Source organism: Stigmatopora argus, chromosome 14 (genome assembly GCF_051989625.1).
Source record: "Stigmatopora argus isolate UIUO_Sarg chromosome 14, RoL_Sarg_1.0, whole genome shotgun sequence".
Classification (NCBI taxonomy): domain Eukaryota; kingdom Metazoa; phylum Chordata; class Actinopteri; order Syngnathiformes; family Syngnathidae; genus Stigmatopora; species Stigmatopora argus.
The window spans coordinates 17199289-17225940 of NC_135400.1; the positions used below are offsets into that span (position 1 = coordinate 17199289).

General features: G+C 39.7%; 1 protein-coding gene across 4 annotated transcripts in view; it reads left to right on the forward strand.

The window, feature by feature from the left end:
- Positions 1-26652, forward strand: part of LOC144087977 (adhesion G protein-coupled receptor L1-like) — a 121975-nt gene that overhangs the window by 43958 nt on the left and 51365 nt on the right. For all 4 annotated transcript variants that reach the window (XM_077618135.1, XM_077618136.1, XM_077618133.1 and 1 more), the window contains one exon: positions 8233-8373. In XM_077618135.1, coding sequence (XP_077474261.1) covers positions 8304-8373 — 70 coding nt within the window. In that variant the 5' untranslated portion in view covers positions 8233-8303. The remainder of the gene's footprint in view (positions 1-8232; positions 8374-26652) is intronic.

Below are 26652 nucleotides of genomic sequence, written 5' to 3' on the forward strand. Positions count from 1 at the left end.
GTACAGATGGAGGGACGTTGGGGGACGTTGGGGGCGGGGACAATTACCGTATTTTCTCGCATATAGGCCGTATTTGGAAAAATGATGCCTGAATGGAGGGTATGGCTTATATGCGCACAAATTAGACTTGACATGCTCGAAACTACAACGTGACAAAGACCAAACGCCATAACGCAAGACAACACGGCCGATACGGTCAATTATTTCAAAATGGAGAAAAATAGAGAAAAAATAAACTGAATTTTAAAGCTGCGGCTTATACGCGCAGGCGGCTAATATGCGAGAAAATATGGTATTTTGTCATTCATGCATTTTATTGAGACACAGGAAAATGCCTTGTTATGTTTACGGTTGTATATGTTGTTGTTTTTTTGTTTGTTTTTCAAGAACTGATAAACAGATAAAATGCGAAACATTTATTTTCGTGACCGGACGTTTGGTCGCCGGACGTTTGGTCGCCCGGACGTTTGGTCACCGTACGTTTGGTCGCCTGGTCGCCCGGACGTTTGGTCGCCCGGGTGCATATAATTTTGAGAGCTGGTTTCAACAGTAGATATTTAGATTAAATATCTAAATATTTAAACTCTCTCTCATGAATATAATTTTGAGAGCTGGTTTCAACAGTAAACTCTGGCGACCAAACGTCCGGGCGACCAAACGTCCGGGCGACCAAACGTCCGGCGACCAAACGTCCGAGTACCTTTATTTTGAGGTCTATGAATGAAATTTAAGAAAAACGTATCTTGCATAAAACGTGAAAAAACTCACTTAGCCTTGATACGTGTTCGTAGTCTTTAGCATGTCAGCATTTATTTATTGTTATTTTTCTATTCGTTATTATTTGTGCACATTGTGGTGACGTTTTAAATCTCATTATTCTTGATTAATGACAGTAAAAGCATTCAATTCAATTCACTCATAGGTTGGTCAATGGCGGTGGTTCACAGTTGTTGCACTTCCTGCGTGGCCAATAATATCCAAATCCTCGTTACCTCGCCGTCAGAAACGGGATGACGGCCGGACTCGGTTTTGCCCGCCTCCTCGCAAACAAACAACGGCCGACGGCCAATGAATTTTGTCAGCCGAATTCTAAAACGCCGCACGCCGACTTGTTGACAAGCGACCTTCGACGACGGCCTCGGGAGGGGCGAAAGCTAATTACAAATTCCCACATCACTCACACTATTATATCTACTTAAGAAAGTGATTAGTTTTATGGGGGTGAAGGTGTATTTAATGATTCCCTCCGCTTTTATGATGCCACCTCCTCCAATTGCTCCCTGTTGTCTAAACCCGACTGCGGTGGGAGGAGCTTCGAGTGTGACATCGTCGGAGAGCCGATGAGTCACTGACGCGATTAGATAAAAACAGAAAAATCTCTGGTAAAATCACGTTAATTCAAATTTTTGCTGCCCGTTGATTAAATTGTTCTATTATTCTTGAAATAAAACTGTACCCATTTTTCTTTAAATCAAGAATGTCGCACTAATAATATTTTTAAAAAAAGCAAAACTCAGTGAAATTTTTTTTTTTACATTGCAACTAATGCACTAGAAACATTTTTTGTGAAACTTTATGATGCCATAATTCAATTTTGGAAAAAACGATTACTGCCACCTACTGTACTGGAGTGTGTACCACACCCCCAAACACTAACCGACAACACTCGGTCTTCAAATTCGTTAACTTAATAATCAACATTTATCATTTTTTAAAATATATATTTATATAAAAAAATAAAACGAATCTGTCATCTATTTCATTAAACGAATCCCTTTTCACGTTTGCTTCCACTTACCACGTTGCGTCCCGGCGGTCCTCGCGTGGCCGTCTTAAAATGTGTTGAAATGCCAACGGGCTTCGCGTGCGCCGTGTCTTTGGCGCCCCGTCACTTGGACGCGGAGTTGTGAAATAGAAACGGCAATCAGCAGCTGAGTGCGGCGGCGGCGGCGGCAGTAAGTCATGAGTCACTCTCCGACGACTGGAGTCTGGCACTCTAACGTGGCGCTCCAACGCCAAAGTGGGGCTGCAGTGCGCCGCAATGGCCTCCTAAAGGGCAATTCAGCTTCTATTTGCCTTTGGAATACACCATCTTTGCCTTTTAGTTTTTAAAGCCCAGCGTGATTATTCCGTTTTACAGCGTTATTTCATCCAAGCTCACCGACCGTTATCACGTCGGCCATCTTTGACGGCCGTCGACATCCCATCCGTTTGATCTGCGAGGCCTGGCGGCAAATGCTTTAAAAGCAGACTCACTCAAACCAGACCGCTACCTCATTGGCTATCGTTGAAATTCTTTAATTAAAACCGTCATCTATTAGTTGGATGTTTTGTTATTATCTATCATTGTATATTTAGTTGAAGTATTATGTTGGCTACTAATTTGTTATGTTGACTACTTATTTATTGATTAGTAGTCATCTATTAGATAGGTGTTTTGTTATTATCTATCGTTGTATATTTAGTTGAAGTATTATGTTGGCTACTACTTATTTGTTATGTTGACTAATTATTTATTGATTATTAGTCATCTATTAGTTAGGTGTTTTGTTATGAAGAATTGTTATCTATCTTCGTATATTTAGTTGAAGTATTATGTTGACTACTACTTATGTAGCTATTACTTATTTATTGATTATTAGTCATCTATTAGTTAGCTGTTTTGTTGTGAAGAATTGTTATCATCTATCATCGTATATTTAGTTGAAATATTGTGTTTACTACTATTTATTTATTATGTTGACTACGATATATTATTATGCATTTATGTTTGTTTGTTTGTTGTTATTTGCGAACTCCCCTTACTTATTTGTGTGGTTGAGTACTTGTGACGACTTATTTATTTATTGATTATTTATTTGTCTGTTTGTTGTTGTTATTTTTGCTCTTCGTGGTGAATCTTTATATGTCATTATACTTATATAATGACAATAAAAGCATTCAATTTTGTCAAATTATACTCCACCGATAATTTCACACAGATTTTTTTTTTTTTGCTCACGTCAACATTATGAGTCATAATTTATGAAATTACATTAATGTACTTCCAACAGTTCATCTCATTTTTAGTGGTAATATCCACAACCAAAAAAGCTTTTTTCCACATTTTTAAATCAACTCCAACGACTTAACAGTGTACAAATCTGCCTTCCCAAAAAAGCACACATGATATAATATTTCTCTGGCCAATGAATAGACGGCAAATATGTCGAGAGGCTCTCAGACTGGAGTTTTTTGGAGGCCATTTGTCATTGACGGCAACAAAATCAAAGCATTGACGCCCAAGGACAGACAATCTCAAAAGTTGAACACTTGAGCACACATTTGGCCTTTTTTTTTTTTCCCATGAATTTCGGCGCTGGCGGCCGTTGAGACCCCGAGCTGAACTCCACCGGCTTTTCTTCATTGTTCAGCAAAAACCTCTTTGTTCGCTCCCCTTCTCCATTCCGATTGGGTAATGTTCCAAAAAGCTTCTTCTTTTTTTTTGAGCGTGCCGCGGAAAAATGGTGGCATTAAAAGACACCTCGTTCTGGATGGAAAGAAAACTGATCTTAATGATCGCCGTGATTATCCAAATGATCCGGCGGAAGTGGATAATGAGGTTATTTGCTTTGGATCAAGGCCGCCCTGCAAAAGCGTCGCCGGCCACCATCTTGCCGGCGACGCTTTTCTCCAAAATGTTTCGCCGGTGGCGTAAAATTGCATCTCCAGTCTTTCATTTTGGGGGAAATTATGGCGCTTGCGATCGGGTGCAAAAGGTCAGCGCGTGGGATGGATGACGCATTCAATGTCTTACTGTCTGGGGGGATTGTCGCCATTGTTGTTTTTTTTTTATATCTCCTCTCCCGCGGTGCGTTTATTGTTGTAGGAAAACTCTGCGTTGGTCCATTTGAGTCTTTCTTTTGCTAGCAACTAGCAGTGGAAGCTTTTGCAAGCAAGCGTAATAATACTCAAAGGTAGGCTCAGTTTTTGTCTTTATTTGTGGATTTTTTGTATTTGATTGTTTGATATTAATGGTAGAGATTTGGTTATGAATATTGGTAGACTTTGATTAGGTATTTTTTATGGTTTGGTGGTTAGTTTGGACTGAATAGAAATTCAAATTGGTTGAATTGTGGACACTGTTTCTTTAAATTGCTCATAAATTGAGGGAAAGATTTAAAGAAATTGACTTGGCGTTAATTTTTCTCATTTTTTTCTTATGAATGAGAATTTTAATGTAAATTTGACTTGGCGTTAATTTTTCTCTTTTTTTCTTATGAATGAGAATTTTAATGTTTTGTTGGTCATGTGATGACTTGAATTAACAGAAAATCTGGTGAATGGAATTATATTTCTTTAAAACATTCCTAAATTGAGTGAAAGATTTAATTTTGTTGAAATATATTATTAAATTTTGTTATTCCGCATTTTTTTCTTAAGAATACATGTGTATTGTTTTTAGAATACTATGTTGTTTGTATATCCTACAGAGGAAAGCGTGTAAAAAAACAACTGTATTCTTAAAAAAAAGAATGTTTTATTAGATCATTTTAGATTTTGTTCTTAAGAAAAAAAATGTCAAATTCCTTTAAAAATTTCCAGAGTACATTTCAATGTATTCTTTAAAATAATGGACTTTTCCACATTTTTCTTCAGTCGTGAAGTTGCATTGATGAAGTCACGCTTTGTTGCGAGAACTTTCCCCCAAAAAACGAAAGCAATTTTTGTGACGCGCGACACCGTTGGCAGATAATCAGACTTGGTGGAAAATGTTAGCGTGTTTCTATATTTCTCCCGAGCTCATTTGTTCCCGTCTTTCCCGCGTTTGCCATTAACTGGGGCTGGTTTAGGCGCCCTCCTTTCCCCGCTTTCCTCGTCTTGTCATGCCGTTGTTTCCCTTCATTCATCATTCCTTCCCACTACATTAAAAGCGTACCTCGCTCGCCCGCTTTCCGTCTTTTTGGGTCACAAAACAGAAAGCGTTTCTCCAGCTCCTGCTATTTCTTCTCCGTGCCGTCACAACCGGCGCCCTCCCCGCTCGCCTCCTCCGCCGAGGCCGCGGGAAAGCTACCGTTGTCCAACCCGAAGTTGTTAAAGGGAAGGGTCGAGGAGGTTAGCGATGGCGGCTAATGAATGGCGGGCGGTAAACTACATTGAAATTCACAGCAGAAGGATGTAAAGATCTTGTTTTTCTCTTCATTAGTCGCATTGTCAAATACGGTTGAATGATTTCCTGACCCACGTATCGATCATTGTGATATCGTGATATACAGTGGTACCTCGAGATACGAGCTTCATTCGTGCCAGGACTGAGCTCGTATGTTGATTTTCTTGTAACTCAAATGAAGGTTTCCCATAGAAATGAACTAAAAACTAATTAATTGTTTCCAACCCTCTGAAAAAAACACCCAAAACAGGATATTGGATTGGAAAAACATTTTGATTTGTTCTAATTCGACATCTATTAACAAAGTAACAAATAACTAGTGGTTTAATAGTACTGAAATGTGTTTAATAGGACTAAAATGAGACGGATTTGGGAGTGAGGGGGGCGGCTTTTAGCACGGCAATGCGCTTGTAAAATAACAAACTAATTTAAATGAACTTGGATGACGATGCAGACACACTCAAAAATAAGTTTAATCTAACCTTACACTAAACTTAATCCTAATTTTGTTTGACATTTTGATACCTTTCTTCTTGTTGGTTGGCTCTATTGGCCCCGCCTCCACCCTGACTTTCAAATGCAACCTATCGAGGGTTGTTTGCTTTTGTCTTCCCTTCAAAATATTCCCAAAATGATGCACACAAATGTCCTCACAATAGGATAACGCACGACCACTTGCCAACCAGAAGTAGTATATACTCCTCTCGTATTAGCCATTGCGGTCCCATTCGCACTGACTAACGAGGAAAAAAAACACTGAAAAAATGCTAGGCAACGGGAAAGACGGTGGCCATGATGTTCTCATGAGCAGCCTCTCGCGTCCGCTTTCTGCTCGTATATCAAAATTTGTCTCGTATCTCAAGATAAATATTTGCCCGAAATTTTACTCGTATCTCAAATTGCTCGTATGTCGAGGCACTCGTATGTCGAAGTACCACTGTAATTGGAATTTCCCAGCCCTAGTTGTTAGTACTGTTTTATTTTTCATAGCGTCTGTGCTCTCTCCGGGTCGATGGTGTTCCTGCAGTGAAAGAAAATGAGGACAAAAATACCTGATTTAAAGGAGAAGTACGGGAAGATGGCGCTGGCCTTTTTGTTATTGTTGTTGTTTCGTCCGGTCTGGTTCTCTGGCAGCGCTGGTTTCTGGCGCGTTAATCCGTGCGGCGACACCCAGCGGGTCGCAGCTTTGGGCCGGACGGCCAGCGCCACCGGGGAGATGGGTAAATATCAGAGAAGGTCAAAGCCAGGAGAGGAAGCCAAATGGCGACGGATGAAGGGACAGATGACGCTCGGGTATCTTGTCTTCAAAACAGATCAATCATACCAATTGGTTTGGACTGTACATTAGGTTTGGGTTGTTGCTGTTAGATGCTGTTAGTTTAGACCGTTTTTTTTAGGTTAGGTTAGAACTTTATTTCATCCCATATTCGGGAAATTCCTTGGTTGCAGTAGCAATACAGATACAAGACACAGAAGACATTGTAGACCTAGCTAAAAAAACTGGAGCCACACGTAGGAAGTTTGCTTTGTTTTTGGCTTGAGCAGTTAGCATGTTAGCTTTTGATTAGTTTCCATTTGATTGCTTGCTAGATCGATGGGTTGTGGTTGTTTGGCTGATTGGGGGATGGTTGGTTGGTTTTCAAGGTTTTTTTTGGATTATTCATATTAGATTAGTCGTTTGACAATGTTTTTTGGGGCTAATAATTAGGTGATTATTAGCCCAGTTTTTTGGGGGGGGGCAATTAGGTGATTGGTTGGTGGTTCTCTAAATGGTTCTTGAGATTTTCAGTAAGTTAGTTGAATAATTCTGTGTTGTTTTTTTGCTTGAGCAGTTAGCATGTTAGCTTTTGAATTGTTTCCACTTGGTTGCTTGTTAGATCGATTGGTTGTGGTTGTTTGGCTGACTGAGTGATGTTTATTTTTAAGTTGGTATTTTGGATTAGTCATATTAGATTAGTCGCTTGACAATGTTTTTTGGGGGGGGGGCAATTAGGTGATTGGTTGGTAGTTCTCTAAATGTTTTTTTAGAATTTCAGTAAGTTAGTTGACTAATTCTATACTGTTTTTTGCTTGGGCAGTTTTAGCGAGTTAGCTTTTCATTTGATGAATTGCTTGCTGTTGTTTGTGTGATCTCTTGATTTGTTTTTAAGTTGGATTCCTCGTATAAGATTGGTCGATTGACAAACAGTGTTGATTGCTTTCCTTATTCTAATGCAGATTTATGAATTACAGCATTTAGTTCTTCAGTTCTCCAAATGGTTCTTGAGTATTTTATTAGTGAGTTGACTTATTGTATCCTTTTTGGTTACCATAAACCATGCAAAGTATATCCTTCAAGCTTGACATTTTAATGCTAATGGCTATAAAATGCATCTACGCATCGTCTTGTTTCTTTCACTTTGCAAATTAACAAGCAGATGCCGGCAGCAAAAAAAAAAATGAATCCCATAAAATGAGGCATCCAGATCCGTCTGGCGGCTAATCCCCTGATTGATTAATTATCGATCCAAGGGTGACTTTTTCTCCCCGACGTCCACTCGTATCTGAAATTTGTATGGATGCGGGTGGCATCCATCAAATAAAAGGGGATGGAGTTTGGCAGGGATGAATACAATCCTCTGAAAGCCGTCGCCCCGCCACCAGAAACATACCCACACACCCACCCACCCACACATACACACATATACACACAGGCGGCAAACTCGGCAGGAGTCGGCCTCGGCTGTTTACGCTCTTTAAGCCCCGAGAGGACCGGAGCAGGCTTTGCTGTCAGAAAATCAAGAGCTAAAGTTCCAGATTGCGATTTATTTCATTAGGCAAATGAGATGTGCGATGAGTCCTGCGGCACAATGACTATTTTTTTTTTACATTTTTTATCCCGCACACATGTTGACTACGGCCGCATTAGCAGCCCCCGCGACATATGTCGCGCGTCTGCTTCAATCAAGCGTCCAATGGCGGCGGAGTGACGAGCCGTTCGCCGTGACAGCTGTCGCCGTCGCCGTTTACGTCAATCTTACCTGACCGCCGTGGCCGTAAACCCGCAATTGTGGTATTTATTTTATGTTTTTTTCTGCTTCTAGGTCGGCAGAGGGTGTCAGCTGAGCCCGCCCACCCCTTCGCCCCGCTTCGCCTCAACCCGGCGCCGTCCGTCATGGCCCTGGCGGTCTGCTTTGTGTTGACGTGCGCCTTGGCTCTCGCTAACGTGGCGCCGTCCTCTCAAGGTAGGTCAGGTTCACTCACTTTTAAAGATGTTTCAAAAAATCGATTCCGCGATCTATCGCGACATAGTTGGAAAAAAGAGGTTTAGTTTTACAATATTTTTACATATTTACAATCAGGACATGCCTGCCCAAGCAGGTTGGCACAAAAAAATGGGAAAATGCTATGTAAAAGGCCATATGTTGAAACACGTCTACTTTAGTACTGAATTAGGTTACAGAAACTAATGGTTGTCAATGTACTTGTAGGTCCATTTTGATTTTTTTTTTTGAAGAGATGCACAAAAAAATCGTGTGCGGTCGATTGGTCGCCGGTCTTTTGGTCGCCGCTCTTTTGGTCGCAGTCTTTTGGTCGCTCCGACCGCGACGATGGGCGACCAAAAGACAGACGACCAAAAGAGCGGCGACAAAACAAGGTAAAACAAGACGGTCTACGCATGAATAAAAGCCAACAATGGCCATGAGCAGTTTCACTGAGCCCACGTGTGAGTGTAGAAGAGTTTGTATGTACATGCGCTGTCCCTTTAAGAAGCGACGTCAGTCAGTCGGTCTTAACAAGTTCTCCAACAAAAAACAAAAGTCCGGGAAATTTGGAGCTTTTCTTTAGCCTAATAATGACTAGGGCATTAAGTATGACTAAATAGTCATTTGCAGTTTGTATTTAGGGAATTGGAGCAACCATTTAAATGGTCATTATCACTTAACTTCCGGGCGACCAAAAGACCGGCGACCAATCGACCGCCACCGTCCCGTCCTCGAAAAAATCCGGAAAATTCTCTCCAGCCTTCACTTAATATTCAACCGCAATTGCATTATGCTCCACGCCACGCCGCGCGCCGGGCATATGGCGGCATCACACGCACGGATGCCCTCTCTCGTGCCGTCGCCGCGCTCCGACCGGTCGGCGAGCGCTATTGACATTCACGCGCGAGGCTCTTCAGCTCAGCGAGCATTTCTAGCCCGGTCGGCGTAAATATTACACGCTCGTTTGCAATCGCCCTCGTACGGGAAACGCGGACGCCGTGTTACGGGGGGGTCGGGGGAGCGACGTATTCCGCGGCGTGGAGTTTATAAATAAGCAAAGAACGCACGCGTTATTGAATAAACCCAAGGAGCAGACAAAGGGGAAAAAATGTTGTTTTTTTGCCGCTCTTGCTGATTACCGCATCCATTTTGGCTCGGTTTGTCGCCGTGTTGGTTTTAATCAAGATTTGCATTCGTTTCGGGGCCAACGTTTGATTGATGTCGGGATATGTTGGACCACGCCGGTAAGCATGCTAATGTGGAGTGGGAAAAATAAATAAATAAAAAATAGGGCTTCTTGTTCATAACTTGAGCCTGATAAATCTTGGCATTGTCATCTTTGGAATGTGACCGTTCCATCAAGGATGCAAAAAACAACAACAATGACAAAAAAATCCATTCGTAAGCAAAAAGAGAGCGTAAACATGGCGGAACGGGAGCCAAACTGGAACGCGGTCTGCATTGCCTTGGCTTTTTTTGCAACAGTGGGAATACGGATTTGGGATTTTTTCACTTTTTTACTATTATTATTATTACAATAGTATTTGAAAGTTTTGCAAAAATTACTGAAGAAATATAACCAATTGACCTTTAAAAAAAATGAACCGTATTTTCTCGCATAAATGTCCGCACTCATCTTATTTATACATTCGAACATACGAGGTTAATTATTTCTTCTAGCTAGACTAAAAACATTAAATTTCATTTCTACTTTGGAATTTAAGGCCTGTCCAAGCACAACAGTTAGAAAACCTAAAGTTTGTATTTTTTCGAGGAATATAAACTACTGCAGACTTTTTCAAGGGAATACGATTAAGAATTACCATATTTTCTCGCATATACGCTGTATTTGCCGCAAAAAATATGATGACTGAATCAAGGGTAAGGCTTATATGCGCACAAATTAGACTTAACAGGCACGAAACTGCAAGGTGACAAGGACGGAACGCCGTAACGCAAGACAGTGCGGCCGATACGGTCATTTATTTCAAAATGGAGAAAGATAGAGAAAAAATAAACCGAATTTTAAAGCTGCGGCTTATACGCGGAGGCGGCTAATATGCGAGAAAATACGGTATTTTGTCCTTCATGCATTTTATTGTGACGTTTACGGTTGTATGTTCGTTTTTGGGGGAAATATAAAACATTGTGTTATTACGCCTGGCAGCAGGTGACCCGGTTAGTCGCCGTGACGCCGGAGGGTGTCGAGGAGGGGGCGACGGAGCGGTATTGGGACTGCTGGGTGTCCTGCTTGTGGCTTGACACGCGGACAGCAGCGCACCATCTGCTTCCGTGCTCCCAGCCGGCGCCGTGCCGAGCCGCCTCTGGGTGATGGACGTTTAGCGAGCGTTGGGGGAGGGGGCGCTTAAGTGCCGCTTGATGAGGCGGTGGTGGCGTTAAAGCCGGCGCGACGGGGGAGGCCGTAAATATTAGTTTTTTGTGCATGTGTCACCACCGCTATTAGCGTGTTCCCGCCGTGTCGGTTGACCAGCGAGTCGGGCGAACGTGCGGGTGACGCTTTGTTTTCGCTGGGTGAAGTCGTCTTACGTGTGTTTGACCTTTGACACCTTGGCTCTTCGACGCCGTTTTCTTGCGTGTTTGTGTAGTGGAACATCTGCGACTTGGCGGAATTTCCCCGTGATTATAGCAAGAGAATATTGACTGTTTGTTTGATTTTATTTAAAGAAAATTTATTTATTTATTAAGTACATGTATAAGTGGTTACCGCGTTGGCCTCACAGTTCTGGAGTCGTGGGTTTGATCCCAGGTTGGTACTCCCTGTGTGGAGTTTGCATGTTCTTCCCGGGCTTGAGTGGGTTTTCTCTGGGTACTCCGGTTTCCTAAAAACATGAATGCTAGGCTAATGTATGCTAAATTGTCCATAGGTATGAGCGATTGTTTTTTTGTTTGTTTTTGTTTTTGGGGTGGGGGTGGGGGGGGTTCCCTGGGTACTACAGTTTTATGCCACATCCCAAAAATATGAATGCTAGGCTAATGTATGCTAAATTATCCATAAGTATGAACTTTTTTTTTTAAAGATTTATTTTATTTTATTTTATTTTTTTGCCTGATTTTGAGAATTTGCCGATGCGATACCCATTAAATGTATTTAGTTGTGGGAAAAAAATATTATATAGGCTCTTTTGTCCACCCAATTTGAATACTAGCGCTATGCACAAAATTATAATCATATAAAAAAAGTAGAACAAAATTGTCAACGAGTTCATTGTTTTTATTTTCTACATTACTTCTAAAACATGGTCATTTTCCTTAATTCTGTGCTAATTAGCATGTACCTAAGCGTTGCCCTTTATTCCATTTTTTTGTGGTTTTCCACCAGCCTAAGATTTAATTACGGCATCCCCCTGAAGAAAACCCTAGCGACGATGTGGCCCGGGACAAAAACGACTTTGGCAGCCATGTTTTACCGCTCGAGCGAGGTGATTTGGCGTCAGCTCGGCAACCGATAAAACTCTCGACCTACTGTGCAATAACAAGCGACTTGTAGGGAAGGGAATCCGTGCCTGCGTGTCGCAAAAAAAACCCCAAAAAACGAAGCATTGGGCTATGCGAGCCGAGTCCTTAATAATGCATTAGTAATCAATTGAACGTGTATTCAGCCCCGAAGCAACGGCGCAAATCTTTTCTCCCGCTAATGGACTCCGGCACACGTGGATGTAAAAAGATGGGGCTCGCCCCCGCAGCACCGCGCTGCTCATTTAGGTCGCTGAATTTGAATTGATTCATTTAATTCCCTATTATTATCATCATGACCTCGGGACCGCTGGAGAAATAAGAACAATGGAGGTGGAATTTAGGCCTTTGGAAATGGCTAATCAGAGGAACTGGTTTAGGAACCCACAGGTTTGATTTTAACATTTAATTTGCACTTTTGTGTATTATTACAGCCTGATGTTTAACATATGACTTTCCGAGCAATTGGTCGATCAGATTTCAAATGATTCTGCGTCAAAATTGGACATTTCCGTCAAAAAGTTTGAATCCAACGCAGGTTTTTAGCTTCCTCTCAAAAAGGATTTTGAAGACTCCAACTTCCCAAAGTGAAAATAAGTCGCCAATAAAAACAATTCAAGTGGCTAATTTTTTAGATCATTTTCACACAAACATAAGCAGAAGTTAACCATCTTAATGCACTTACATTAGACAATAAGATAAAGCAATCTTGAAAAATGTAGAATGAAAAATGGAAATGAAATCTAACCACCAATTGAATGTAAAACAATGTTCTTAATTTGTGGCTTTCTAATGAATTTACAGCACATTTCGGTACCTCGTTTCATTGAAGCGAATACACCCGATGTTCGTTGGTGCGTTTGTGCCCTACATCCACAACCGTGAGCGTAATAATTGTCATGATTTCAATTGAATTGTATTTATTGAAAGTTAACAACAACCAGGTCACGAGTGGTTGGCAAAACCGTCTCACTGTTCTGAGACTTTCCTCCCTGGAGTTTAAATGTCCTCCCTGGGACCGCCTGGGTTTTCTCTGGGTACTCCACTTTTCTCCTACATCCCAAAAACATCCATGCTAAGCTAATTGCATGCTCGAAATCATCCCTGGCTCTGACTGAATGGTCATTTGTGTCAATGTGCCATTCACTTGGCTGGCGACCAATTCAGGATGTCCCCCACCTGCTGCCCATAGTTGAGTCCGGCACCCCCCACTACCCTAAGCGGTGTGTAAAATGAACAAAATAGCAAAACTTTACTAGCCCATTGACAAAACGCAAGCCTATCGTAACGAAATTTTTCTCCAAATGGCTGGCTAGCTAGCTGGCTAGCTAGCTAGCTAGCTACCCGACGACGGCGGAACGTACCGTCCCGGTGCCCCCTCCCCCCGTTGTGTCAAATCCCTCGGAAAGTCCGTCAGGCCGAACAACACGACCGGCCCGCCTCTATGATGGAGGTTTTCATTTAGCTTGCCGCTAACCTCGCCGCACGCTATATCTCGGCGGTGGCGGCGTGGCGTTATGAGGCTATTTGGAAGTCATTTGGCCGCGTAATGCTTGTGACAAGTTTCAATTTGCAAATGCGCTCACGTAGCCTCGTGCGTCTTACTCGTGTTCTACAACGCGGGGGAAAACGGCGTACTACTTTAATCTCGTATTATGTAACTGTCCTCCCTGTTCCCTGTGTTTTTCAATTCTGGGTTCGACCATTTAAAAGCATTGTGTTTATGATGCTTATACTCGCGTCGCCCTTTGTTAGCCGCACCTGCACGAGCCAATAGAATGACTGCATCAAAAGCATGCATTGTGTTGAAAGCATGCTCGTTGTTTTTATCGTGTGGTGAGTCGGAATATGAAGTTGAAAGTGGGTCAAAGGGAGGAAGAACAACAGGATTTCGGGGGGATTTTTACCATGCAAGTGCAAACCGGAGGAAGAATCGCTAATGTCGTAATTCCTGGGATTTAAATGTCTTGTTTAATATCTAACATTGCTCTCTTTCAATTAGCAATGTGCTTCAATAAAATAGCTGCGCAAGCAATTCGAAGTTAGCAAGTGCGGTGTAAAACTACTTTTTTGAGACTCGAAATAAAAACACTGATAGTTAGCACATGGAAGTGTTTTTTTGGCGTGTGAAGTTTCTATTTAAAAAAAAAGCTGATACGTACACTTGGTTGCAGAAATGTTGCAAGTTCCGTCTCAATCGTTGGCATTTAGAAATGATCTGTTTTGCTTCTGAATTTGAATATTTTGCCACACTTCATTAAAGCAAATTGAGTTTACCTGTAAATTATTTTCAACAAATAACTGCTGCTGTCAAGCTAGGCAAAAACGGTGATGTGATAGTTATTAATTAAGATTTAGCATATCACTCATAGCAATCGCTGTATTTTTCGTTTTGTTTTTTCATCACATTACAACCTGAAATTGCATCACGTGTGCCTTCCCTAAAATCCTACTGTCATTTTTTCCCCCCTGAATGTGACAAAAATGGATTTCTGGCACACTCATTTTTAATCATAATTTTTGCTCCACAGCACTCTGCTCTTTCAACATATCTCTATATTAATCGTGGCCTTCCCCTCAATAAAGAAATATGATTGAAAAGGTACCAAACGCTTGCCCTCAAAACAGTATCCATTATTCAGCCGGGCGACGCACATTCGCTGTAAAAAATGGGATAATATTGAAATAGTAATTTCACCAGCCTCTTAATTCATAACCTCATTGATTTTCTGGCAGCCGAGCAGTAATAACATTATGCGAGGTGATGACGCTAACTTTGCTACGGGGCTGCCGAGAGTTTCCACCTTTTAAGAGTTTCCGATCTTTCCTATATGTTTGCAAAATAAAGTATTATTATTTTTGCGTCTAATCAGGGCGGTGAAGAAAAGTGTTCCGCATAAGCGACATCTCTGTCCTGTGAACTGGCACTAACAAAACAAGGCGTGCGCACTTAATTATTATTTTAATCTACATGCTAATATGTGTAAATGAAAGCTTTTCGTTGGAATAATCAGTGGTGGTACACAACTTCAAGGCAGAGTACTATTTAGCGTTGATAAAGAAGGTAAACATCATATCTGAAATGCTGGAAACCTAAAACTCCCTAGCGACATTAGAGAACCGTATTTACTCGCGTATAAGCCACCCCACGTATAAGCCGCAACCTTAAAATTGTTGAATTTTACAATTTCTCGCGTATAAGCTGCCCGACGGATAAGCCGCAACCTTAAAATTGCCTTAATATTGTTGAATTTTACAATTTTTCGCGTATAAGCCGCACCCTTAAAATTGACTTAAAATTGTTGAATTTGACAATTTATCGTGTATAAGCTGCCCCACGTATAAACCGCAACCTTAAAATTGCCTTAAATTGTTGAATTTTACAATCTCTCCCATATAAGCCACCCCCTGATTCACAAAAATGCTATTTGTGTGTTGAATTGTTGCACGAATGAGCTCACCCTTATTATGATGTCAGCCAAATGGATTGGACATCCATCCCCGTCAATCGCGGTGACCTTAAAGTTAGTTCATAACATAAGATCAAGACTAAAAATTGTCACGTAATGTCCTTGCAAAAGTAGGACACCCCCCAAAATTCGTGCCCAAAAAGTAGCATTTCAGAACGAGCGCGAAAAGCTAAGCTAGGACTTAATGTAGCACTCTCATAATTGAAAGGAACGCAGCACATGAACATTACAATGCTCGTATTTATCTTCCTTGTGTTGTTAAAATATTCAGTGTCTGCGGGGGATGTCCCCTAAACCAATAGCATGCTGCAAAATCAATTCCAACATTTGCAAAACAAACCATTTTCAACATCCATGCACTTGTTTGTTTTGTGTATTAGACAAAGTGCCAATGTATTATTTAACCACACAAGTTTATGCTAACGTGCTCTCCGTTGACTAATTTTTTCAATTTTTAGCTCAGCTCTTGAAATTCAAGACTATTAGCTATCTGGCGATCATTTTTTTTATAGAACGGCAGCAACAAGACGACACGATAACCCCGTCCCAAAACACTTTTCCGTTGCTTTTACCGTCGTCGTATCTTCGTTTCGTACCTGCTTTCAGTTTGTTTGGTGTGGTTTTTTCGGTCTTCACCCCCACGCGGGGGCCTTCAAAGGCCCGGGCTGAAAGCGGCAGATCACACGGGGCGCCCGCACCAGTGAAAGGTTAATGGACGGCCTTTCAACGTGGACGGGGAGTCGGGGGAGGAAGGGCGGCAGCCAACATGGCGGCGGCGCGTTCTTTTCAAGCCGTCCTTTTTGAAGTCGACTCTCGTCACTCCCGCGCTTACGTGCGTGTGTGTTTTCTTTCCATGTTTGCGTGTTTCCATGTTTCCATGTTTGTGCATGTTGGCTTTTGCGTGTTGACATAAATATGACAAATGTCGTTCAGCTGGGGTCCAGTTTAGTAGCCCACTAATGAAAATATCATCCAAAATATCCCGCACAGGAAGCTTGAATTTAAATGTGTTGCATTTTTAAATCTTTGACACGAGATGGGGCTAGCTACTTGATTGTTTAACTTTTTTTTTCATTAGAGTCTTCTGCATCTATTCTCTCATTGATACTCATTGATATTCATTGATTAGCAACAGCGTAACCATGTTGTCAAAAAGATTCAAAGACTTTTTGTTCTTGGTGGTAAAATGACAAAAAAATGGGCACATTTTCATGTATTTTGACTTTTAAATTGTGAGTATGGCTCTCAGGGAATAACATTTGAAAGTAGTAATTGTTTATGGCTCTCTCTTTCAAAAAGGCTTTTTTTTTTTTGATGTGATACATTGGTTGTGATTTAGTTTTCTTGTATTTTTTTGGTTGGGCGAAGTTTTGTGTTAATATAAATATATATTATCATTATAGTAGCAATATAATGCTCTGGATTATTTAGTTTTTTGGAGTTTTTAACTCATTCCCTGCCAGTTATAGACATCATATCCATTTCAACTAGGAAGGCTTTGTTTAGTGATCATTGACGGTCATAGGCGTCCAATCCACTTTGGCTGGGAGTGTGTCTGCGGTTTAATTTAGATCTATACTCTTATGTACTCATTTAAGGGTAATCGGTTAAATTTTGGCAAATTTCGGATAAAATACAAAATGATGGAGAGGATTTTAACTATTTTGTTGTTAGACATTGAATGAAAATACTTATTTTTTAACAAAACTAAAAAAATAACTATCAATGTTTTACCTTTTGGATGTAGAGTTATTTGATCAAAAAAGCTCCTTATCGTTAAAAATGAGTTATGTTACCATTTGATTGTGGGGAAAAAAATGGCTCATACGTCAAATTAGCCCAGCATTTAATTGGGTTTTAATTTCACACTTAACATAGATTTTAAAATCAATTTTCCATCAAATTTCCCCTTTAATGTTTTACGCAGGGTGTTTCTAGTATTTTGCTTATGGGAGAAAAAATACAATGCGTATAAATGTTCCTTTTTACAACAGCAAATGCTTTTTATGTGGCCGTCATAGATTTGTTTTTAAAGCCGCTCTGTACGATATCCACGTAGCGTCGCTAGCCTTAATCATCCACGTATAAAAATGAATGTTCAACAAAGCAACACCAGGTATTTATGGAGCAGGGCCGTTAAGTGTAAATGAACCAAGGTTTTTGCAGCAGAATAAAGTTTTATTAGCTGTTAAACTGGCGAAAACGGGGTTAAAACCAGGCCAAGTCCAACGCCGTCCAAAGACGGGAGCGTTCAACGCGCTTTATATTGCTTTTATTGGGACCGGCATGAATTCCAGGTCAGGAACGTCGCGTGAAATAAACGAGCCGGCGCTATGCTAACGCTACAGCCGAAAGACCAAATATTAGCATGCGCCGCCTCCGTCGCGGACCCGGCGGTCCCGGGCTTTGGCCCGCCGACTAAAGAGGTTAATTAAATGTCTAATGCAGCGGCGCAAGCGAGGATTGACACTCCTCTCGCTTAACGGGTCTCCGGATGCGATTTGCAAGTCTTGGAACGCGCCGCCATTTTTATGACAAGTGAACTCGCCTCCGCGCCGACGCCGTGTGGGAAGGTGGAGATACGTTGACGTAACGTAGGTGCGATTTTAGTGTCGCGGTGGGTCATTTTTTCCCGCTAACGAGCTCATTTGGCATTCATCCGCTAGAAATGTGTCATTTATTGCTTTGGGGAGCGTCCTTGGAATGGCCAGACTTGGAACACGCCAGCTCGGAAAATGCTAACGCTAATGGCGAGCAGCAAATTAGCCATTTGCGCTCGTGGAGGCCGAGTGGAGTTTTTTTTTTTTTTAGATTAGATTAGATTAGGTAATTTTAGTTATCCCGATTTGGGAAATTTAATTGTCACAGTAGCAAGAGGGTGAGAATACAGACACAGAAAAATACATTTTAGACAAAAATAGATGGGTAATAAATAAGTTAATTAATAAATAAATAAATACATACATACCTAAATAAATAAATACATACATACATAAATGAATAAATAAATACATACATACCTAAATAAATAAATAAATAAATAAATAAGCGTGTTGCTGAAATATAAATATACATATACATACATGTATATAAATATACATATACATACATACACATAGATGTATACATACGGTTGGTCTTAATATTCAGCCATTTGTTTTTTTAAAGAGCCTGACAGCATGTAATAATTTATTATATTTTATATATATATAATATTTTTAATAATATATTATATTATATATATAAATATATGTTTTAAAAGATTGTAAATAATCATTTATCAATGCTATTGACAGCAATTTATTTGACCAGGGAAGGACTGGCATTGAATGATTGAATGTTTTTTAATTGAGAACCAAAGTAAATAGAAGAGAAGAAAATATTTTGACGAGTGTTTCAAGTCTTTGAAGTTTCATGTCACTTTTTAGGTGAGCGGCGTCTCTGAATGAATGAATGAATCATGGACTATTAAAATAGTTGTCAGTTCATTGCTAATCTTGTAGTTGCAGATTGCTCGATAAATTGTGGCGGCCTTAATTGGCAGACGTAATGGCCTTCTGATTGAAACCCTAACGAAGAATCATTTGACGCTCCTGATTTAAGATGTTCAAACGGTAATCAAAACATCGCCTTTGCGCTCGTTATAGACGATCATAAATCTTAAAATCATAAAAAGGCTACACGTTGAAAGCTTTGTACTATAAATTGGATTATACCTGAACGAGAAATCGATTTGATCAATTCATTTGAGCTTTTATTACACACAATCAACATGTTATTTGTTGTTGTTGTTATTGCATAGATAATTTCACCTGAAATGTTTTTCTTTGCGTTGTCATGACTTCAATTTGGGGGTTTACAGCACAAATAGGGAGAGCCAAAAAAAGTTATATTTGAGTTTGACACTATAAATGTGTTCATAATTTAATTATTTTCTTAACTCATCTTGTCCTTATTGTCTTTTTTTAAAGGAGAGGTAAAAAAAAAATCATACATCAGTAGAATTTTTTACATATACATCTGAGATTTTATTTTTAAGGCTAAATTGTCCAATCTTAAATTTTGTCGTTTTTCTATTCGTTGTTCCTTTCGCTGTTTTTTGACCAAAAAAAACCCTGAAACATTTCCCGCTTACGGGATGAAATAAAAATCTAATCTAATCTAATTCCCCATTTTTGCAAAAGTACAACACGGCTAGCTCCGCCTTTCCGCCACAGTACCGCTGCATTTGACGCTATGCTAACTCTATCGTTTTTAGTTCCTCTTCGTACAAAACAAGAGTAAAAAATCCAGTTGCAAACTTCAGGGGGTGCTTTGTATTTGATTAGCATGGCGCCCGCCGTGCTCCGCCTTGCTTGACGCCGACACATTGCGTCCACCAGACACAAGATGTCTGCCAGCTCTTGCGAGCGATACGCCACGCAAAGCAAGTCGCTAGCGGCTCGTGGCGCCGCTCCTCTCTCCCTCGGGGAAAAAAATATTTTACACCGGTTGCATCTCATACTTGAACACGCTGATTTTTATTTCGGGGCGACGTCTTTTATACCCAAGATTTGTTTTTTTGGGGCGTTTTTTTTCATTGCATAATTAGGCAGCGGAGCTAGCGTTGAAGCGCTTTGACAGGGCGAGCACGTCCTGGCCTCGCTCTTGGAAATTTAGGTTGTCGTCTCACTGGCTGTCTTAATATTTCCCCCCTGCTACATCCCCCCCCTAAAGTAAGATTTGTCTGGAGGTCGAAGCGGAATGAGTTTTTGACGAAAAATGTTGTTGTTTTGCAAATTTGAGTTGGTTTTAGGAAGTGAGGGTGTTTTTTTTTCAGGTCCGGCAGGGCTTGTTTTGCTTTGATCGGATCGGATAGCTGTGATGGTGTCGTTAATTTTTTGGCTGCCATTTTGCTAAGGCTTTCCTAGCGGTCGTGCTTCATCATCGTCACGGTTTATTTCTTTATTTTGGGTTTCGATCCCGGCGAGGAGACGGCGGCTGGTGACTCGCCGCTCGGTCGCCTTTCATCCCGTCTCGATTGGTCACTTGGGAATGTGTTAACAAAAAAAAGTAATGTGTATATAAATATACATATATATATATATATATATATATATATATATATATATATATATATATATATATATATACATATATATATATATATATATATATATATATATATGTGTATATGTACATATCGTCTCGATTGGCCACTTGAGAATGTGTTAACAAAAAAAAGTGATATGTATGTGTATATATATATGTATGTGTATATATATATGCATATATATACATATACATATATATATATAAATATATAAAAATATACATACATAAAATTGTGATCGCTGCACCCCTAATTTGAACATTATATATTAATATTATTGTTGTTTTATTTTAATTTTGGGCATAATGCAGGACTTGTTTTTTGTGTATTCGGGAAATTTCACTGTCATAGTAGCAAGAGAGTGAGAATACACACACAGGAAATATATATATATATATATATACCATATTTTCACGACTATAAGGCGCACCGCATTATAAGGCGCAGCCTCAATGAATGACACTTTTTTTTTTTTTCATATATAAAGCACACTGGATTATAAGGCACCCTGTCTTTTTTGGAGAAAATTTAAGACTTAAGTGCGCCTTATAGTCGTGAAAATACGGTATATAAATGTATTTATGACCTATTTATTTAGGTCTAAAATGTATTTTGCTGTGTCTGTATTCTCACCCTCTTGCTACTGTGACAGTGAAATTTCCCGAATACGAGATGAATAAAGTAATCCAAAAAAAAAACTCCAAATGTCAATTTGGAGATTTTTTTTAATTCATAAAACGTGTGTGTATAAGTAATGGTGGAATAAAAAAAAAAATCATAATATACGATATTGGGCATTTTTTTGGGCACATATTACAGAATATATCCCTAAATAATGGATCTTCCTTATTTACATTGATGTATATTCATATTTTCAGATAGCTTAATTAAATCTCCACACTAATGAAGGTGCGTTATATTTTATTCAAATGTATTTAAATTGCAAATAAGTCTCTTTGAAACAACATTTGGCTCTGTGATATCATTTAAATGGACATATGGGCCTAAAATATGCCGTATTGACATCTCTACTGTAAAAATGATAGTCAAACCTGTGTCAAATCTTCATTAAAAATAACACAAAAATAATGAATTCTTCCAACAATGAGCATATCTGTTAAAAGTTAAAGAACAAATGTTAAATGCAGTATATTTAATCAATGAACTTTGTAATCATGTGCACTTTATAGTCTGAAAATCTGAAGCCTAGCTTCAATATTTGTTTTTTTTGTTATTTACTCCAGTGTTGCCATTGCCCAAACACGTCGTTGTTTACGCAGCTTCGTAGCGGACTCTCGTAAAACTACGTCCATATTTGTACACAAAATATCGCACGCGAACGTCCTTTCCGTCATTGTGCGTGGAGCGTCGCTAATGGCTAAAAGCAGCGTAATAGCTGAAGAAAACTTAAGCTTTTCCCTCACAAAAAGGGAAAAAAAACCTTGTCAGACGGTCCAAACTTACCCATTCACCCTCAGGCTTTAATTACTGCGCAAAGATAATGATTCAAATCCAATCATCTCTCTCTCTCTCTTTCTCTCTGGCTCTCTTTTTTGCTCTTAATTTGTAGCTTCCATTATGAAGCCGAGCACTTGAGCCGCTCTGGAGTAAGATCGTCGTCGCGCTGCCATGCAGATGGGCGCGCAAAATTACTAGGAAATGAGCTGGTGTCATTACAAAAATGGCCGACAGTCAGCTGTCGCTTCATTTATCCACCGATCGCATATTTACCTCCTACCTTGCCACGTCCGCAAATAAGTAGCTCACCGTATATATATGTATGTATGTATATGTATATTTATATATATATATACACATATATATACATACATGTATGTACGCATGTGTATATATCTATCTATCTATATATATGTGTATATATATATATATATATATATATATGTATATATACATATAAATATATACATATATATATACATACATGTATATATGTATATATGTATGTATGTATATATGTATGTATATATATATGTATATATGCATATATGTATATATGTATATATACATATAAATATGTACATATATTCATACATGTATAAATATGTGTATATATATACATATATTCATACATACATGTATGTATATATATGTATGTATATACATATATATACATACATACATATACATGTATATATATGTATATATGTGTATATATGTATGTATATATGTATATATGTGTATATATGTATGTATATATGTATATATATGTATATATATATGTATATATATGTATATATATATGTATATGTATATATGTGTATATATATGTATATGTATATATGTGTATATATATGTATATATATATATATGTATATACGTATACATATACATACATGTACATACATACAATTGTGATCGCTGCACCCCTAATATGAACATTATATTATTATTTTTGTTGTTTTATTTTAATGTTGGGCATAATGCAGGACTTTTTTTTTTAGATTAGATAACTTAATTCATCCCATTTTCGGGAAGTTTCACTGTCACAGTAGCAAGACAGTGAGAATACGGACACGGAAAAAAAAATATATGCATTAACTTATTTATAACCTATTTATTTATGTCTAAAATGTCTTTAGCTGTGTCTGTATTCTCACCCTCTTGTTAATGCGACAATGAAATTTCCCAAATACGGGATGAATAAAATTATCTAATCTAAAACCAAGTCCTGCATTATGCCCAACATTAAAATAAAACAACAATAATAATAATATATAACGTTCAAATTAGGGGTGCAGCGATTACAATTTTCTGACTGATAAGTAAAACGAATAATACCCATTTGCTCATTAGATGGGCGCAGGTGTACCTAAAGTTGTGGCCAGTTAGCAGCTGCGCTAATGACAAATTAGCCGTGGCGGGTAATGGATTTGTCTTCATCGGGTCCCGTTTAGTGAAAAATTGCAGTGTGACAAAGTAAACAGTCGCGCGTGCACATGATCGACGGCGCCTCGCAAATTAAGCTGAAATTAATTACACAAACACAAGAAGATAAGCATATGTGGCGCTAATGAAACGGCCGGCTATCAATCAAAATGAATGCAGGAATTTTCTGAATTCTTTCTTTTATTTAATGATTTATTTCTTATTCGAAGCCGTTCAGGAAATGACCCTTCAAAAATCAACAACTCTGTTCATCATTCTGCTGTGATTTACAAACACCCAATCACTTTGAACGCTCGTTCATTTGCTGCCATCCCTCCCACTTTACGCCGATTGGACGTCTCTGGCCAATTATGGCAAGACTTTTTTTTTTTTAGAAACTGTCCAAAATGTGCCAAATTAGCCAATTAGCTTATGCATATACCGTATTCCCCGGACTATAAGTCGCGCTGTTTGGTTTGGAGATGCCTATTTAGCCAGTTCTTGTCCATTTTATTATGGTTACTTTAACATGTTTATTCCTAGTGAATGATTGGGAGTGTGGATGGTCGTTTGTCTCTCTGTGTGCTCTATGACTGACTGGCGACCAGTCTGGTGACCTTTCGCCCGAAGACAGCTGGGTTTCGAGGATGGGCGGTATGGAAGATGAATGAATGAATTATTCTTAATTTCTGATCAAATTTAAAAAATGCTCTCCCAAAAATGCAAATTATGGTCCAGTGTAACAAATACAGGTTTTTCCTTCATTGCGTATACTTTAGCTAGTGCGGCTTATACTCGAGTGCGACCTATAGTAGTCCGAAAAATACAGTACTTGTTTAAATGAATTCAAAAAATAAATGTATTACAATGATTTCACCCTTATCCTAATTGATGAATAGGTTAAACTCAAATATCAGATTCCTTTCATGAATAAAAAGTGTATTGATTCATGAAATTCTAAAAATATTAGATAATAAAATTATCAAATTATCAAATTAAATTATTATTATTTATTAATAATAAAATATTATTTATGAGATTCTAAAAATAGCAAAACACAGTAAATTGATAAACTTAATTTGAATTCCGTCATTCGACATGAGGGCTCTGATTTGATTGGTTATCACAATTGATCAAATTTCGACCTCTTTCTGCAAACGCTAGCTTTAATTTCCATTTTTTTCTGAAAAAGTGAAATTCTATTTATACTGAGCAAATTTTTTAAAAATCCTTCTAGCTCAGCCAACAACGACATCACTGATCAATAACTTTAATTGCGCCTGCACGATCCACATATGAAACTATTCTCCGAAAACAAAACAAATCTCTCAAACCGCTCAAGTCTTAAAAACATGAACTAAGAACCAGTTTCAAGCCCAGTCGTAAGTGGACCAATATTTTCCCACCACAGGTCCGCTACACACTCTACAATTACCTCCCCGTCACTGATGACTAACTCTTCCCATGCCTGACCTCTGACCCCCCCCCGCCGACCTTCCGATGACTCTCTCAGCGCGAGCTTCTAATCGTTGTCCAGCCGCGGTGTACTTTGACCGCACGCTAGTCACGACAACGAGGCCACGGGTTGACGCCGCCGGGCTTTGTTAACCCCCTGCGAGATTCTAGAAACGAGCTTTACCGCCACCTGAGCACGTTCGGCGAGGTGTATGAAAACCGTTTTTTTAGGGGGTGCTTATATGTTTACCATTTTTCGCCTCGCCTGCTGTTTGTATCTCTGCGGCCGTAATTAGCAAGCGCTTTTGCATCTAGGCCTTTGTGATTTTGCGCTGCGTGCTGGCGAGGCAGAAATATACCAAGTGTGTGTGTGGGGGGGGAAGGGGCGGGGCTGAGCGTTTGTGTGTGCGTGCGCCAGTCATTCAGCCTTGATGGAGTTAGTTACACAACTTAACTCCGCCCCCCTTTCGTCGCATCAATGGCTGGCATTTAGGAATACTAGCGAGTCAATTGGCGGTGAATCACGGAGCACGCGCACCCAGAGACCGCCCAAGGGGTGTCGAGTGTGTGTGTGTGGGGGGGGGGATGTGTGTCGGTGAGAGGGGGGCTGTTGTCAACATTGACCCAAATGGGCACTGCGCCATCACAATCAGAGGTGGATAAAGTAAAGTACTCATACATTTACTGTACTATCCTGTATATTGATAGTTTACACTAGTGACTAATCAAAACAAAGAAAATATCCAATAACGATATAAATGTCAGGAAAATGATCACATCAAATCATTTATTAAAACCAAAATATCTACATCAATTTTGTTTGCAATTTTATTTCTTGCTGCTGATTTTTGTTGCTGTTGTGTTTGCTAATAGCCCTTTTTGTATGGCTATAATGTCTGATAATTGGAGGGAAAAAAGACATTTTCCCCTCTTTCATACATTTCTGAGGTATCCGATCAACAGATCCGTTAAATCACATGATTTGCATGTAAAAAAAAAAAAACATTATTTCCAATGATAACATATGTCTGAAAAAGAGGTGACATCCACTCTTCGGGTTTTGCGAGTTCGACTTCAGGACCGCGGACAGCGGCTAGGCTAGCTGGCAGCCTCCAGAGGAAAAAGATGCTAATGCACATGCTAATGGTACTTTTTTTAATGTTCAAGTTTAGTGAATTGACTTAATAATTTGCAATGCCCCCAAAATGATAATCACATGCTAATGCTAACTTTTTTTTCCTGTTCAACATTAGTGAATTTGCAATGCCCAAAGAAAAGATGCTAATGCTTTTTCACCCTTAAATTGATGAATAGGTTAAACTAAAATATGAGAATTTATTGATTTATGCTTTATATTGTATTATTGTATTTTATGTTTTCATAAATTTTTCCGTAGTCCGTTTCAATCCGCCCCAATTCTGTCTGTTCCGCCCCGCAAACAGTCCTCCGGCCCCCCAAAGGAAAAGGACGACAACTAACCCTCGGCAAGCGTCGTCCGTGCCTCTCGGCCCGGCTGGCCGATTAACCCCGCGGCCCCCGGGCCCCCTTGGGCTCCCAGCAGAAGCCCCTCACCGTCTCTCTCGTTCTCTGCCCGCCACGCATGTCAAACAGCACAAAGCAATGGCGTCAGTGACCAAAGTATAGATTGACACTTTGCTATTTTGCATCTTTTGCCCCGTGCGGAGGCGTTGGCTAACATTTGACACGTTCGCAGTTTGCCTGGCGAGCATCTTGCGCGCGATCTGGCGTGTTACCGCAACAAGAGCCAAAAGGTGCCACAAGCAATCCTCCACGAACATTCCCATCATTCATTTTTTTTCCCAGAGCGGGGGTGCTGGAGGCTATCCCAGCCAACAGCGGGCAGTAGGCGCGCTACACCCT